Source organism: Mobula hypostoma, chromosome 4, assembly GCF_963921235.1.
Source record: "Mobula hypostoma chromosome 4, sMobHyp1.1, whole genome shotgun sequence".
NCBI classification, from domain to species: Eukaryota; Metazoa; Chordata; class Chondrichthyes; order Myliobatiformes; family Myliobatidae; genus Mobula; species Mobula hypostoma.
This window is the reverse complement of record NC_086100.1, coordinates 199,296,763-199,311,624: the sequence shown is the minus strand read 5'-3', so window position 1 is coordinate 199,311,624 and position 14,862 is coordinate 199,296,763. Positions and strand designations below refer to the sequence as shown.

Here is a 14,862-nt window from a genome sequence, read left to right as displayed (position 1 = left end):
ACCGATTCACCACTCTCTGATTAGAGAAATTCCTTTTCATCCCTGTTCTGAAAGGATGCCCCTCTAGTTTGAGGCTGTGTCCTCTGCTCTTAGATTCTCTCACCACAGGAAATATCCTCTCCACGTCCACTGTCACCTGAACTGGGGTTATAGGAAGTTTACAGTCACGATCACCAGCCCCCGTAAAGCCATTTGATACCAGGGTGTTACTCACTACTGGGTTTGATTCATTCATGGCTTGTTGCGAGTCTGCACTCTTTTCATTAGCGTGAACATGAAGTACGCTGGGATGCAAATTAAAAAAAAGTAAATAACAAGTGAGTCTGATAGGGTAATAACTGTTCCTGAACCTGGTGGTGTGGGACCTGAGGCTCCTGTACCTCCTGCCAGACGGCAGCAGTGAGAAGAGACCATTGCCTGCATGGTAGCGGTCCTTGACGTTCGATAGTGCCTTTTTTTGTGGCAACGCGCCTTGGAAAAGTGCTCAATGGTGGGGAGGCCATTGCCTGTGACGGACTGGGCCTTATCTATCGCTCTCCATTCCTGAGCAGTGGAGTTCCCATATCAGATTGTAATGCAACCAGTTTGGACACACTCCGCTGGGCATTTATAGAAGTTTGTCAAAGTTCTTGGTGACAAACTAGATCTACGCAAACTTCCAAGAAAGTAGAGCCACTGGCACTCCTTCTTTGCGATGGCAGTTATAGAATAGTACAGCACAGTACAGGCCCTTCGGCCCACAATGTTGTGCCGACCCTCAAACCCTGCCTCCCATATAAGCCCCCACCTTAGATTCCTCCATATACCTGTCTAGTAGTCTCTTAAACTTCACTAGTGTATCTGCCTCCACCACTGACTCAGGCAGTGCATTCCACGCACCAACCACTCTCTGAGTAAAAAACCTTCCTCTAATATCCCCCTTGAACTTCCCACCCCTTACCTTAAAGCCATGTCCTCTTGTATTGAGCAGTGGTGCCCCGGGGAAGAGGCACTGGCTATCCACTCTAACCATTCCTCTTATTATCTTGTACACCTCTATCATGTCTCCTCTCATCCTCCTTCTCTCCAAAGAGTAAAGCCCTAGCTCCCTTAATCTCTGATCATAATGCATACTTTCTAAACCAGGCAGCATCCTGGTAAATCTCCTCTGTACCCTTTCCAATGCTTCCACATCCTTCCTATAGTGAGGTGACCAGAACTGGACACAATACTCCAAGTGTGGCCTAACCAGAGATTTATAGAGCTGCATCATTACATTGCGACTCTTAAACTCTATCCCTCGACTTAGGAAAGCTAACACCCCATAAGCTTTCTTAACTACCCTATCTAACTGTGAGGCAACTTTCAGGGATCTGTGGACATGTACCCAGAGATCCCTCTGCTCCTCCACACTACCAAGTATCCTGCCATTTACTTTGTTTTCTGCCTTGGAGTTTGTCCTTCCAAAGTGTACCACCTCACACTTCTCCAGGTTGAACTCCATCTGCCACTTCTCAGCCCACTTCTGCAATCTTCGACAATGTGCTGGTCCAGGACAGATCCTTTGATATACTAACACTAAGGCAGTTAAAGATACTGACCCCTTAATGAGCACTGCCTCATGGACCTCCAATTTCTTTCTCCAGTAGTCAATAATCAGCTCTTTGAGAACATCACAAATAGGAGCAGGAGTAGGCCACTGGCCCGTTGAGCCTGCTCTGCCACTCAATAAGATCATAGCTGATCTGGCCATGGACTCATCTCCACCTACCTGCCTTTTCCCCATAACCCTAAATTCCCCAACTATGCAAAAATCTATCCAGCCTTGTCTTAAATATATTTACTGAGGTAGCCGCCACTGCTTCCCTGGGCAGAGAATTCCTCAGATTCACCACCCTCTGGGAAAAGCAGTTCCTCTTCATCTCCGTGCGTTTGTTGAATATCTGTACTTAAGGTGATAAGGAGGAAAAGATAATGTAGTGGTGGTTGGGGGTGTGCAGGGATGGGTTAGAGGTTGGAAGTATTGATCAGCTTTCCTGCTTGGGAAAAGTAACTGTTTGTGTATTTGGTGGTCCTGGCATGTATGCTACACAGCCTCCTCCCTGATTGAAGTGGGACAAAGAGTCAAGGAGCAGGATGGGTAGGATCTTTCATGATGTTACTGGCACCTTTCCATATACAGGTCCTTGAGGACAGGTAGGCTGGTGCTGGTAATGCCTTGGGTAGTTTTACCCGTTATGGAGCCCTCCTCTCCACTGCAGTGCCTGTGCCAATACATGCTATTAAGTATGGATCTCAGGACCTGGTGAAACGCAGGATAGTTTGCCCCTAGTCTGCATTGTGAAGAGTTGGATTTTCAGAGAGTCCGTTTTTGGGCGAAGCCAGGGCTGAACAAGTTTGCACTGTGGCTACAGAAGTGAGGTTGGTCAACAGATTATCGAAAGCAAGCAGGGGAGGAGAAATCAGTGGAGGTGAAAAAGGCAAATGGACAGATCAAAGATCTCATTGAACTACTGATAAGAAAAGCACCGATCTAAAATTGTCCTCAAGTTTGATCGGCAGAACGGTAGAGTTTCAGTCACAAACAAGAAAATCTGTAGATGCTGGAAATACAAGAAACACACACAAAATGCTGGATGGTTTTATATGTGTTGCTTGAGTTTCAATTGCAGTTACAGAAAAGGGTTGGCCCAGACTGGTGGGGCCGAATGGCTGTCCCAACGTAGTCGCGCAGGCGGAGTGGAGAGACGATCCGGTCACGAGATCGGTGATCGATTCTACCGCCTGCGCTGAGTGCGTCGCCGCCATTGCTGCGGCACTCGATTGCGGTCCCTGGTGTCCGCGGCGGCGGGAGGATCGGCAGTGGCACCGAGAGCCCGGTTCAGGCCACGGCGGGAGGTAGGCCCGGACCCCACTGGTCCCGGGACCGCGGAGGGCGAGCTTGAGGGAGCTCGGCGCCCGATCAGCGCTCAAGGCGCCAGGTCGGCCCCGGGGTGGAGGGGGGATTCGCTGAGCGCTCGATTCCTCCATCTAGAACCTTCGACAAGATGGCGGCCGGGCCTCGATTCAGGCCGCGGCGGGAGGAGGGGGAAGGGAGAGAACTGGGAAGGGTGGCATGACGGGGCATTTTTCCAAATAGTGTTTGGTATTACCTTGGGGCAGGAAATTGATTTCCACCCTGCAACCCTACTCTCTTTACTTAGAGGATGACACAAGTCCTTCCGCGCCACAAACATCCCGTCCCCTTGCCGTTATCTATTCCATGTCCTCTAATCACGCCATCCCCCTTCTCGCTCCCCCCGCCTTCGGACGCCCTTCTCCCCCCCCCCCGCCTTCGGACCCCCTTCCTCCTCCCCCCCCCCGCCTTCGGACCCCCTTCCTCCTCCCCCCCCGGCCTTCGGACCCCCTTCCTCCTCCCCCCCCCGCCTTCGGACCCCCTTCCTCCTCCCCCCCCCGCCTTCGGACCCCCTTCCTCCTCCCCCCCCCGCCTTCGGACCCCCTTCCTCCCCCCCCACCTTCGGACCCCCTTCCTCCCCCCCCCACCTTCGGACCCCCTTCCCCCCCCACCTTCGGACCCCCTTCTCCCCCCCCCACGGCCTTCGGACCCCCTTCTCTCCTCCCCCCCGCCTTCGGACCCCCTTCTCCCCCCCCCGCCTTCGGACCCCCTTCCTCCTCCCCCCCCCCGCCTTCGGACCCCCTTACTCCTCCCCCCCCCGCCTTCGGACCCCCTTCCTCCCCCCCCACCTTCGGACCCCCTTCCTCCCCCCCCACCTTCGGACCCCCTTCTCCCCCCCCCACGGCCTTCGGACCCCCTTCTCTCCTCCCCCCCGCCTTCGGACCCCCTTCTCCCCCCCCCCGCCTTCGGACCTCCTTCTCCCCCCCCCCCGCCTTCGGACCTCCTTCTCCCCCCCCCCCCCCGGCCTTCAGACTCCTTCTCTTCCCCCCCCCCCCCGCCTTCGGACTCCTCCTTTCCCCCCACCCACCCCGCCTTCGGACTCCTCCTTTCCCCCCACCCACCCACCCACCCCGCCTTCGGACTCCTCCTTTCCCCCCACCCACCCACCCCGCCTTCGGACTCCTCCTTTCCCCCCACCCACCCACCCCGCCTTCGGACTCCTCCTTTCCCCCCACCCACCCACCCCGCCTTCGGACTCCTCCTTTCCCCCCACCCCGCCTTCGGACTCCTCCTTTCCCCCCACCCACCCACCCACCCACCCCGCCTTCGGTCTCCTCCTTTCCCCCCACCCACCCCGCCTTCGGACCCCTTCTTCCCCCCTGCCTTCGGACCCCTTCTTCCCCCCCGCCTTCTGACCTCTTCTTCCCCCCCCCGCCTTCGGACCCCTTCTCTTCCCACCCCCACCCCCCTTTGAACCCCTTCTCTTCCCCACCCATCTGCCTTCAGAGGCCTTCTCTCTCCTCCCTGCCTTCGGCCCCCTGTTCATCACCCCCCTCCCCTTGGACCCCTCTTCCCCCCCAGGACCCTTCCCCCTCGATGCCTGCTTGTCCCCCGCCCCTCTCCACCCCCCCTCGGTCCCCTCTCCGCCCCTAGCTGCTGTGAATTTAGTTATGAAGAGGGTGGTAGTTATCAAATGTGTGTGGCGATCTTTGGTCAGGACTAAACTCAGGGTTAGCTGAAGCACGGCGGGAAGTGTTCGATATTGAATCATTCCTGTGCAGACTTACCAGCTTTCTTAATTCTTAGATTGGTGATAATTGTACTTAGCCCTTAGCCTGCAAGGTAAATCACTGGTTGGACTGAGATGTAGTTGTTCTCTGCTTTATATCATTTCAGTTTACAGTGGCATGCAGATTTGCAGTACAACCACTTAATTCACCATTCTTTGGTTCTGGCAGCAAATGGTTTTCTTCCACTTTGGTTGTGAAATCACAGATGTTAACTTGATCTTTCATCTGTTTCTTTTCCTTAAGAGTGATGTCGTAATTCTCCTCTAATCCATTATGAGCTTGGAAAAGATGCAGTCTTGATCCAGGTGCTGTTTGTCACTGGTATTATAGTTTTTTGCCAAATGACAAATTTCTTCTCCAGAAATAAATTGGAACACGGGTCGTTGATTTAATTGAAGACAATGTTCTTCTCTGTGAATTTTTGGGGAGGCATTTACTGCTTGCAGCCATTTTAACTTTAAGTTGGGTAACACTTTACAGTGTGGAATTGGCTTTGGTTCAAACAACTGGCTTTCTTTTGGGCATTGAACAGTTCAAGAAACGGTGACTGGAATTTGAGTTGGTTGAAATCAGATTTGGTCAACTTTTGCAGGGAGATTATCATGATAGATTTCTCTCACTCGCAACAAATTAGTGTTGAGGTTATTGAAATAAATTTACAAAAGTATAAACAATAAAGGATATTACACCAAAGGAACAGGCCCTTCAGCCCACACTGTGGTGCCAAACTAATCAAATGCCTAACATCCCTTATGCCTATACAATCTCTAACCATTCATTCCTTGCACATTCATGTGTCTGTATTGTATTTGCCTTGGGGGGAGGGGCTCTCATGAAAACTTGCCGAATGTTCAAAGGCCTTGACAGTGGACGTGGAGAAGATACCTCATATGGTGGGGGGGACTAGGACCTGAGTGCACAGTCTCAGAATAGAGGAACATCCATTTAGTAGAGAAATATGGAGGAATTTCTTTCTCTGGAGAGTGGTGAATCTGAAATTTGTTGCCGCAAGTGGCTGTGGAGGCCAAGTACTTGGATATATTTAAGGCCAAGATTGATATATTCTTGACTAGTCAGGGCATGAAGGGATATGGGGGAGGGAAGGCAGGAGATTGGGTCAGCCATGGGGAATAGGGAAATAGATCAGCCATGGCGAAATGGCAGAGCAGACTCAATGGGCCAAATGGCCTAATACTGCTCCTATATCTTATGGTCTTAAATACGTGCCATCTGGTAGTAGACACGTTGACCCTGGAATAGAAGATACCTGCTGTCCACTTCTCCTTAATACTCATCGCCCTTGCCATAGACAGCTGGCCAGAGTCCTCTATCCTGGATCAGTCTTTCAAGTTATCCCCAGGTGTAGCCCATCTTTTTTAGGTCTTTCCTCTCCTGGGTATAAGGTGTCTGGAGCCTCTTGGCGCTTCTCTAGCAGTAGGCTTTTACGGGGTGGATTTGCTAGCCCTACTTTCACAGCCGGGCTTGGCAGAGTTCCATTCTGTCTATGCCTCATAATCTTATAACCTTCAGCCTTCTAAAGAAAACACTTCAAGTTTGTCCAGACTCTCCTTATCATATGTGCCTTCTAATCCTGGTAAGTGTCTTCTGCACACTCTCCAAAAGGGTTAATGTAAACAAACTGAAAACGTGGAGATTCACTTCAGGATGGAAGTCTGAAGATAAGTTGTTGCCATTAGTGTTTGTTACAGTACCGTTTACTGGACTTGACAGAATACAAATGGACCTGATTGAAATACAGTCACGAATTTGCAATTCTTGTTCACAAAGGAGTAGCAGAAGATCTCATCCAAACAATATTTTGACATTGCATCATGAGAGAACAGTAAATGTTGTTTGAGATGGAATAGGAATAATGTCCACTGTTCCATGAGCCATTTAGCTAGCAGTTGAGATGAATATTTTAGATCGGTCAAAATATATGCCAGCCTTTCTTAGAGTGAGAAGACTGAAATATCAGGTGTGGAATCAGATCTCTGACAATTGCATGTACACCATTGTGGATCAATAGGTTGGTCATTGTCCGATGATGACAGGAAACCTGTGCTGGACAGTTTTTACAGTGGAAAAGCCCATGCACTGGGGCAGTGTCACTCTCTTGACTTCGGTATGAACAAGAGTCACAATTGGGTTGCAGTGGGTACCGTGACTTCATGTACTTCGTTCACACTGAGCGTTGCAGAACTGCCTACCTGGCTGTTGGATCTCATCGGCTCAATCTGCTGGAGCAGACTTCACATGCTAGAAGGAGTGAAGAAGTGAGCGGAAGAATTCGGGTCGAAAAAGTCGTTTTTTTTAAACTGCTCGGGGAGAAGGGTCTGCACTGCGCAGGCACGTGACGTAGCACGCCAAGGTTTAAAAAGGGAAATTTTCAACGGTTCTTGTTTCAGTCGAAGCAAGTAGCCGAAAAAGTGAGCGGAAGAATTCGAGTCGAAAAAGTCGTCGTTTTTTTTCAAAAACTGCTCGGGGAGAAGGGTCTACACTGCGCAGGCGCGTGACGTAGCGCGCCAAGGTTTAAAAGCAGACCACCATATACAGCGGCCATCGTTGTAGCGGCCATTGTCGGAGTGGACTGAGCCAGAGTGGGGCGGCTTTGGCTCAAACAGGCTTCGGCGAGAACAGGCAGAGGCCAGGGTAGGTTCTGGTAAGTTTTTTGTTCAGATTGTCTTGCACAGAGAGAATGCCAGGCAGGAAGTTGGAATGCTCCTCTTGCAGGATGTGGGAAGTCAGGGAGCCCTCCGGTGTCCCTGACAACGACATCTGCAAGAAGTGCATCCAGCTGCAGCTCCTGACAAACCGTGTTAGGGAACTGGAGCAGGAGCTGGATGACCTGCGGATCATTCGGGAGAATGAGGAGATTATAAATCGTAGCTACAGGGAGGTAGTTACGCCAAAGGAGCAGAGGACAGGAAATTGGGTCACTGTCAGGCGAGGGAAGAGGAAAGGACAGGCAGAGCAGGGTTCCCCTGTGGCCATTCCCCTCAACAACAAGTATACCGCATTGGATACTGTTGGGGGGGATGACTTAACCTGGGACTAGCTGCAGTAGCTGGATCTCTGGCACTGAGTCTGGCTCTGCAGTGCAGAAGGGAGGGGGGAAAAGAGGAGAGCGGTAGTGATAGGGGACTCGATAGTTAGAGGTGCAGATAGAAGGTTCTGTGGTCGTGACAGAGAATCCAGGATGGTTTGTTGCCTCCCAGGTGTCAGGGTCAAGGATGTCTCTGATCGATTGCATGACATTCTGAAGTGGGAGGGTGACCAGCCAGATGTCGTGGTGCACATCGGTACCAATGACATAGCAAGGAAGAGTGAAGAGGTCCTGGACAGTGAGTATAGAGAGCTTGGTAGGAAGTTGAAAAGCAGGACCTCAAGGGTGGTAATCTCAGGATTGCTACCTGTGCTAGGTGCCAGTGAGGGTAGGAATAGGATGCTCTGGAGGAGGAACAAGTGGCTGAGGAACTGGTGTAGGGGGCAGGCTTTCAGATTTCAGGATCATTGGGACCTCTTCTGGGGCAGGTGGGACCTGTACAAGAGAGACGGGTTACACTTGAACCACAGGGGGACCAATATCCTTTCAGGGAGGTTTGTTAGTGCTATTGGGGGGGCTTTAAACTAGATTTGCAGGGGGATGGGAACCAGAGCGCCAGAGCTGACAGTGTGGCTGGGGTGAAAATAAATGAAAGTTTAAGCAAATTCGCTGATAGAAAAGTTGTGAGTGGTGGTAAAAATCTTCTGAGGTGTATATATTTCAATGCTATGAGTATTGCGGGGAAGGCGGATGAGTTAAGGGCGTGGATTGACACGTGGAATTATGATGTTGTAGCAATTAGTGAAACTTGGCTACAGGAAGGGCAGGACTGGCAGCTTAATATTCCAGGGTTCCGATGTTTCAGATGTGATCGAGGCAGAGGAACGAAAGGTGGGAGAGTAGCATTGCTTGTTAGGGAAAATATTACAGCAGTGCTCAGGCAGGGCAGATTAGAGGGCTTGTCTACTGAGTCCTTATGGGTGGAGCTGAGAAACAGGAAAGGTATGGCCACATTAGTGGGATTGTATTACAGACCACCCAATAGTCAACGAGACTTGGAAGAGCAAATCTGCAGAGAGATAGCAGGCAACTGCAGGAAACATAAAGTTGTGGTGGTAGGGGATTTTAATTTTCCATACATTAATTGGGACTCCCATACTGTTAGGGGTCTAGATGGTTTAGAGTTTGTAAAATGTGTTCAAGAAAGTTTTCTAAATCAGTATATAGAGGGACCAACTAGAGGGGATGCAATATTGGATCTCCTATTAGGTAACGAATTAGGGCAAGTGACAGAAGTCTGTGTAGGGGAGCACTTTGGTTCCAGTGATCATAACACCATTAGTTTCAATTTGATCATGGACAAGAATAGATCTGGTCCTAGGGTTGAGGTTCTGAACTGGAAGAAGGCCAAATTTGAAGAAATGAGAAAGGATCTAAAAAGCGTGGATTGGGACAGGTTGTTCTCTGGCAAAGATGTGATTGGTAGGTGGGAAGCCTTCAAAGGGGAAATTTTGAGAGTGCAGAGTTTGTATGTTCCTGTCAGGATTAAAGGCAAATTGAATAGGAATAAGGAACCTTGGTTCTCAAGGGATATTGCAACTCTGATAAAGAAGAAGAGGGAGTTGTATGAAATGTATAGGAAACAGGGGGTAAATCAGGTGCTTGAGGAGTATAAGAAGTGCAAGAAAATACTTAAGAAAGAAATCAAGAGGGCAAAAAGAAGACATGAGGTTGCCTTGGCAGTCAAAGTGAAGGATAATCCAAAGAGCTTTTACAAGTATATTAAGAGCAAAAGGATTGTAAGGGATAAAATTGGTCCCCTTGAAGATCAGAGTGGTCGGCTTTGTGCAGAACCAAAGGAAATGGGGGAGATCTTAAATAGGTTTTTTGTGTCTGTATTTACTAAGGAAGCTGGCATGAAATCTATGGAATTGAGGGAATCAAGTAGTGAGACCATGGAAACTGTACAGATTGAAAAGGAGGAGGTGCTTGCTGTCTTGAGGAAAATTAAAGTGGATAAATCCCCGGGACCTGACAGAGTGTTCCCTCGGGACCTTGAGGGAGACTAGTGTTGAAATTGCAGGGGCCCTGGCAGAAATATTTAAGATGTCACTGTCTACGGGTGAAGTGCCGGAGGATTGGAGAGTGGCTCATGTTGTTCTGTTGTTTAAAAAAGGATCAAAAAGTAATCTGGGAAATTATAGGCCGGTGAGTTTAACGTCAGTAGTAGGTAAGTTATTGGAGGGAGTACTAAGAGACAGAATCTACAAGCATTTGGATAGACAGGGGCTAATTAGGGAGAGTCAACATGGCTTTGTGCGTGGTAGGTCATGTTTGACCAATCTGTTGGAGTTTTTCGAGGAGGTTACCAGGAAAGTGGATGAAGGGAAGGCAGTGGATATTGTCTACATGGACTTCAGTAAGGCCTTTGACAAGGTCCCGCATGGGAGGTTAGTTAGGAAAATTCAGTCGGTAGGTATACATGGGGAGGTGGTAAATTGGATTAGACATTGGCTCAATGGAAGAAGCCAGAGAGTGGTGGTAGAGAATTGCTTCTCTGAGTGGAGGCCTGTGACTAGTGGTGTGCCACAGGGGTCAGTGCTGGGTCCATTGTTATTTGTCATCTATATCGATGATCTGGATGATAATGTGGTAAATTGGATCAGCAAGTTTGCTGATGATACAAAGATTGGAGGTGTAGTAGACAGTGAGGAAGGTTTTCAGAGCCTGCAGCGGGACTTGGACCAGCTGGAAAAATGGGCTGAAAAATGGCAGATGGAGTTTAATACAGACAAGTGTGAGGTATTGCACGTTGGAAGGACAAACCAAGGTAGAACATACAGGGTTAATGGTAAGGCACTGAGGAGTGCAGTGGAACAGAGGGATCTGGGAATACAGATACAAAATTTCCTAAAAGTGTCGTCACAGGTAGATAGGGTCGTAAAGAGAGCTTTTGGTACATTGGCCTTTATTAATCTTATTGAGTATAAGAGCTGGAATGTTATGATGAGGTTGTATAAGGCATTGGTGAGGCCGAATCTGGAGTATTGTGTTCAGTTTTGGTCACCAAATTACAGGAAGGATATAAATAAGGTTGAAAGAGTGCAGAGAAGGTTTACAAGGATGTTGCCGGGACTTGAGAAACTCAGTTACAGAGAAAGGTTGAATGGGTTAGGACTTTATTCCCTGGAGCGTAGAAGAATGAGGGGAGATTTGATAGAGGTATATAAAATTATGATGGGTATAGATAGAGTGAGTGCAAGCAGGCTTTTTCCACTGAGGCAAGGGGAGAAAAAAACCAGAGGACATGGGTTAAGGGTGAAGGGGGAAAAGTTTAAAGGGAACATTAGGGAGGGCTTCTTCACACAGAGAGTGGTGGGAGTATGGAATGAGCTGCCAGACGAGATGGTAAATGTGGGCTCTTTTTTAACATTTAAGAATAAATTGGACAGGTACATGGATGGGAGGTGTATGGAGGGATATGGTCCGTGTGCAGGTCAGTGGGACTAGGCAGAAAATGGTTCGGCCCAGCCAAGAAGGGCCAAAGGGCCTGTTTCTGTGCTGTAGTTTCTATGGTTCTATGGAGAGGCATTTCCTATCTCACTGGGGTATGAGGACCACCAGTTCCCCTCACCTTTCAAAACAGTGTTCTGGGGGTGTGGCCACTGTCACATGCAAGCTGATACTTGGAGCCAGAAGTGAAAGCTGAGTATCCAAATGGGGACTAAAGTGAATGAGCTTCCCTGGAATGGACACTGCAAGCCCCTTCACCCAGAGGAGCTACTCCTCCCGGGACACCCCTTTCTAGTTTGTTTTTCAATGATACTGAATCGTATATACGACTACCTACATACACATGTAACAGTGAACCAGATGCTCAATATGTTGGCTCCATCTGCTCTTTTTGTTGATCTCTAGAGTCCAGAGCATATGTAGCAAGGTCCGATTAAACCTCTCTGGCTGGGGATCGCCCTGCAGATGATAGGGCATGGCCCTCGATTTCTCAACTCCCAGCATGCCCAGTAACTCATAGATGAGCTTACTCTCAAAGTCCCGTCCCTGATCACTATGTATCTGCTGGGGAACGCCATAATGCACGAAATACTTCTCCCATAACACTTTTTGCCACTGTAGTCTCCCTCTGGTCCTTGGTCGGAAAAGCCTGAGCATATCTAGTGTAGTGGTCTGTGATGACTGAGACATTCACCGTGTTGCTGGCATCGGGTTCTATGGATAGAAAATCCATACGCACCAAGTCCAGGGGCCTTGCACTCTGAAGCTATGACAAAGGAGCGGCCTGCACAGGCAATGTCTTCCGGTATGCAGCGAATGCACAACTTGCAGTACTCTTCAACATCCGACTTCATTCGACCTGTCTTTGAGCAATCCATAGGTCTTCTTCACCCCCAAATGTCCAGACTCATCGTGCAATGACTTCAGTGCAATCTTCCGATACTTCTCGGGCAGGACCAACTGCCAACACCGAGGTCGGAACGGGGGTGACATGACCCGGTATAAAATTTGTTTCCTCAGCTTCAACCGAGGCCATTCCCTCAGTAACGGAGGCATTGAAGTGTGCTTCGTCTTCTCCGCCCATGCCATTTCCACCACATACCAAACGGTGCCAATGCCCGGGTCATTTCGCTGAGCAGCTGCCACTTCCCCCAGGCTCAATTGCAGCAGCTGCTTAGTCTTGAGAGCAGTCAAGTCACAGTAAACTGTGGGCAGGGTGTCGTCAGAAGCCCCCAGAGGCAGGAAGGCTCTCCCACTCCTAGTCCCTCTCCAGTTCTTCATGCGCCCGTCGGGACAAAGCATGTGCATCGATGTTCTGGCGCCCCGGCCGGTACTTCAGGCTGAAATCATACGATGACAAGGCCTTCAACCACCGATAGCCTGTAGTATCCAGTTTCGCTGACATCAGGATATAAGTAAGTGGGTTGTTGTCCGTCCTCATCTCAAACTTGCCTCCGTAGAGGTAGTCTCTCAGCTTATCCACCAACGCCCATTTCAATGCCAGGAACTCCAATTTATAGGTGGGATTGTACCTCTTGGAGGACGACAGACTCCGGCTGACAAACACTACAGGTCTCAACCCGGTACCCTGATCTCTGGACGAGCCCCCGCAAATGTAACGCTCAGGGCTATTGGCTCGTGTTATCTAGGGGAAACCGTGTCTCACGTTTGCGTAGTTGCTGTGTAACGCCACCTGGTACAAACTTACACATCAAATATCAGACAGCACACGATGTACGATTTACAGATTACACTTTCTGGATCTTACTGGAACTATGTAATTAATAGAGATACAATATAAAAGGAAAGTAAAAGGCGCCAAACTTAACAGAGTTCAACCACTTCGTGCACAACCGTTGGAGTTCCACCATTCGATCCCCACCGACCTCCTCGACCCGCCGCTTGGGACCAACCAAGGTGGTCGACCAGACCGCGTCCAGCACGTCCTGCCTCTTCGGTTCTCCCGAAAAACCCGCGATCCTCAGCTGAGCACGCACATATAACATGACTTCCATTGGCTAGCAAACGAATACAATTTCCATCATCACTAAGTATAACCCAAACATGCTGCCACAGAGAACTCCTTACTCAGCAGTTAACAGTACGAGAAACCATTTTATTTTAACACTTCAGAGAAGCCATTTTGTAATAGGCAATTAACAGTTAACAGTCCATCTAATTTTACTGAGAACCCTGCATTCATATCATTGAGTACCATCCTTGGAGCCAAGGTACAAATGGTAATGGCCTTTTTGATTTCTTTGGGAAGCAAGAATTGATTTGTGCACAGTACATTGAAGTTTAATGATCCCCTCTATTATTAGGGTGGTACGTCAGCATTTTAAGAATTACTTTCTGTACGTTCGTAGTACGTATGCTGCTGCTGTGATATGCACTCAGTGTATCCCTGTACACCTCATTGATGCAAATACATAGTCAGCCAGTCAGGTGGCAGCAACTCAACACATAAAAGCACGCAGACATGGTCAAGAGGCTCAGTTATTTGGACCAAATATCAGAATGGAGAAAAATATAATCTAAGCGACTGACCGTTGAATGTTTGCTGGTACTAGACGGGGTTGGTTGAGTATCTCAGATACTGCTGATCTGTGACTTTCACGCACAGTAGTCGAGAGTTTACAGAGAATGGAGCCAGAAACAAAAACAATCCAGTGAGCAGCGGTTCTGTGGGAGAAAATGCCTTGTTAATGAGAGAGGTCAGAGGAGAATGGAGGGACTTGTTCAAGCTGAGAGGGAGGCAATAGTGACTCAAATCTTCTACTTATCATGTCCACGGGCAGTCTATACATGGCCCAGCCAGAACTGGACACATTTTTGCGCCTTGTTGAATTCGGCAAGATCTACAACAGTACAGGATTCCTCTAGCGATGGGCATTGCAGGAGATGTTGCATAGTTTGTGGCTCAGTTCCACATTCACAAGTTGACGGGCTGGTTGCATATCCTCATTTGCTTAGTGACACCTTTGAATGACCTACACCAGTCCGAAGTCTGTTGTTGCAATTAGCTGCTGGGAGAAGGTTTTCATCCGGTGGAATTTCCATCGTTGGGGATTGTTTGACACTGGCGAGCTGGTCTTTCCACAAGGCGATGCGGGCTTCAGATGGGGTTGATTATAATGGAACAACACTGTTCATGAAGCTCTTCCTTGACTTAGGCAGCTGGGTGTGGATGTATGACCATGTAAAGGGTGCCTTTCATCTGATCTTTGACGGAGTCATTCTTTCTTGCTGGCGACCATTCTTCTTGTATCAGGGACAGCAATACCTGCCAGGATATATAGGCTGTTGGTATTTTTTGGTTTTAAACAACCTGTGATAAGTCTGCAGCTTGCATTCAGATCGGCATCCATCTTCTTAGCATGAGTAGATCTTTCCCATGCAGGGCAGGCGTGTTCAACAGTGGAATAGCAAAGAACAAGTGCACTGGTTCGCAGTGTTTTCGAGCTTGCTCCCCATTTTGTGTTAGTGAGCTTATTCAGGATGCTGTTTCGTGCGCTCACTTTTGCCACCACGTGCAGCAAGTAACTCAAATAACCATGTATTACAACAGTTTGCAGAAGAGCATCTCTGAACACATGTTGAACCTTAAAGTAGATAGCTATAGCAGCAGGAGATCA

At 48.9% G+C, this 14,862-nt stretch overlaps 1 protein-coding gene across 1 annotated transcript in view; it reads left to right on the top strand.

The window, feature by feature from the left end:
* Positions 1-2,115: 2,115 nt before the first annotated feature.
* znf638 (zinc finger protein 638) overlaps positions 2,116-14,862 on the top strand; it is a 126,328-nt gene continuing 113,581 nt past the window's right edge. Inside the window, exons 1-2 of the mRNA XM_063047347.1 lie at positions 2,116-2,119; positions 2,652-2,877. Coding sequence (XP_062903417.1) covers positions 2,116-2,119; positions 2,652-2,877 — 230 coding nt within the window. The remainder of the gene's footprint in view (positions 2,120-2,651; positions 2,878-14,862) is intronic.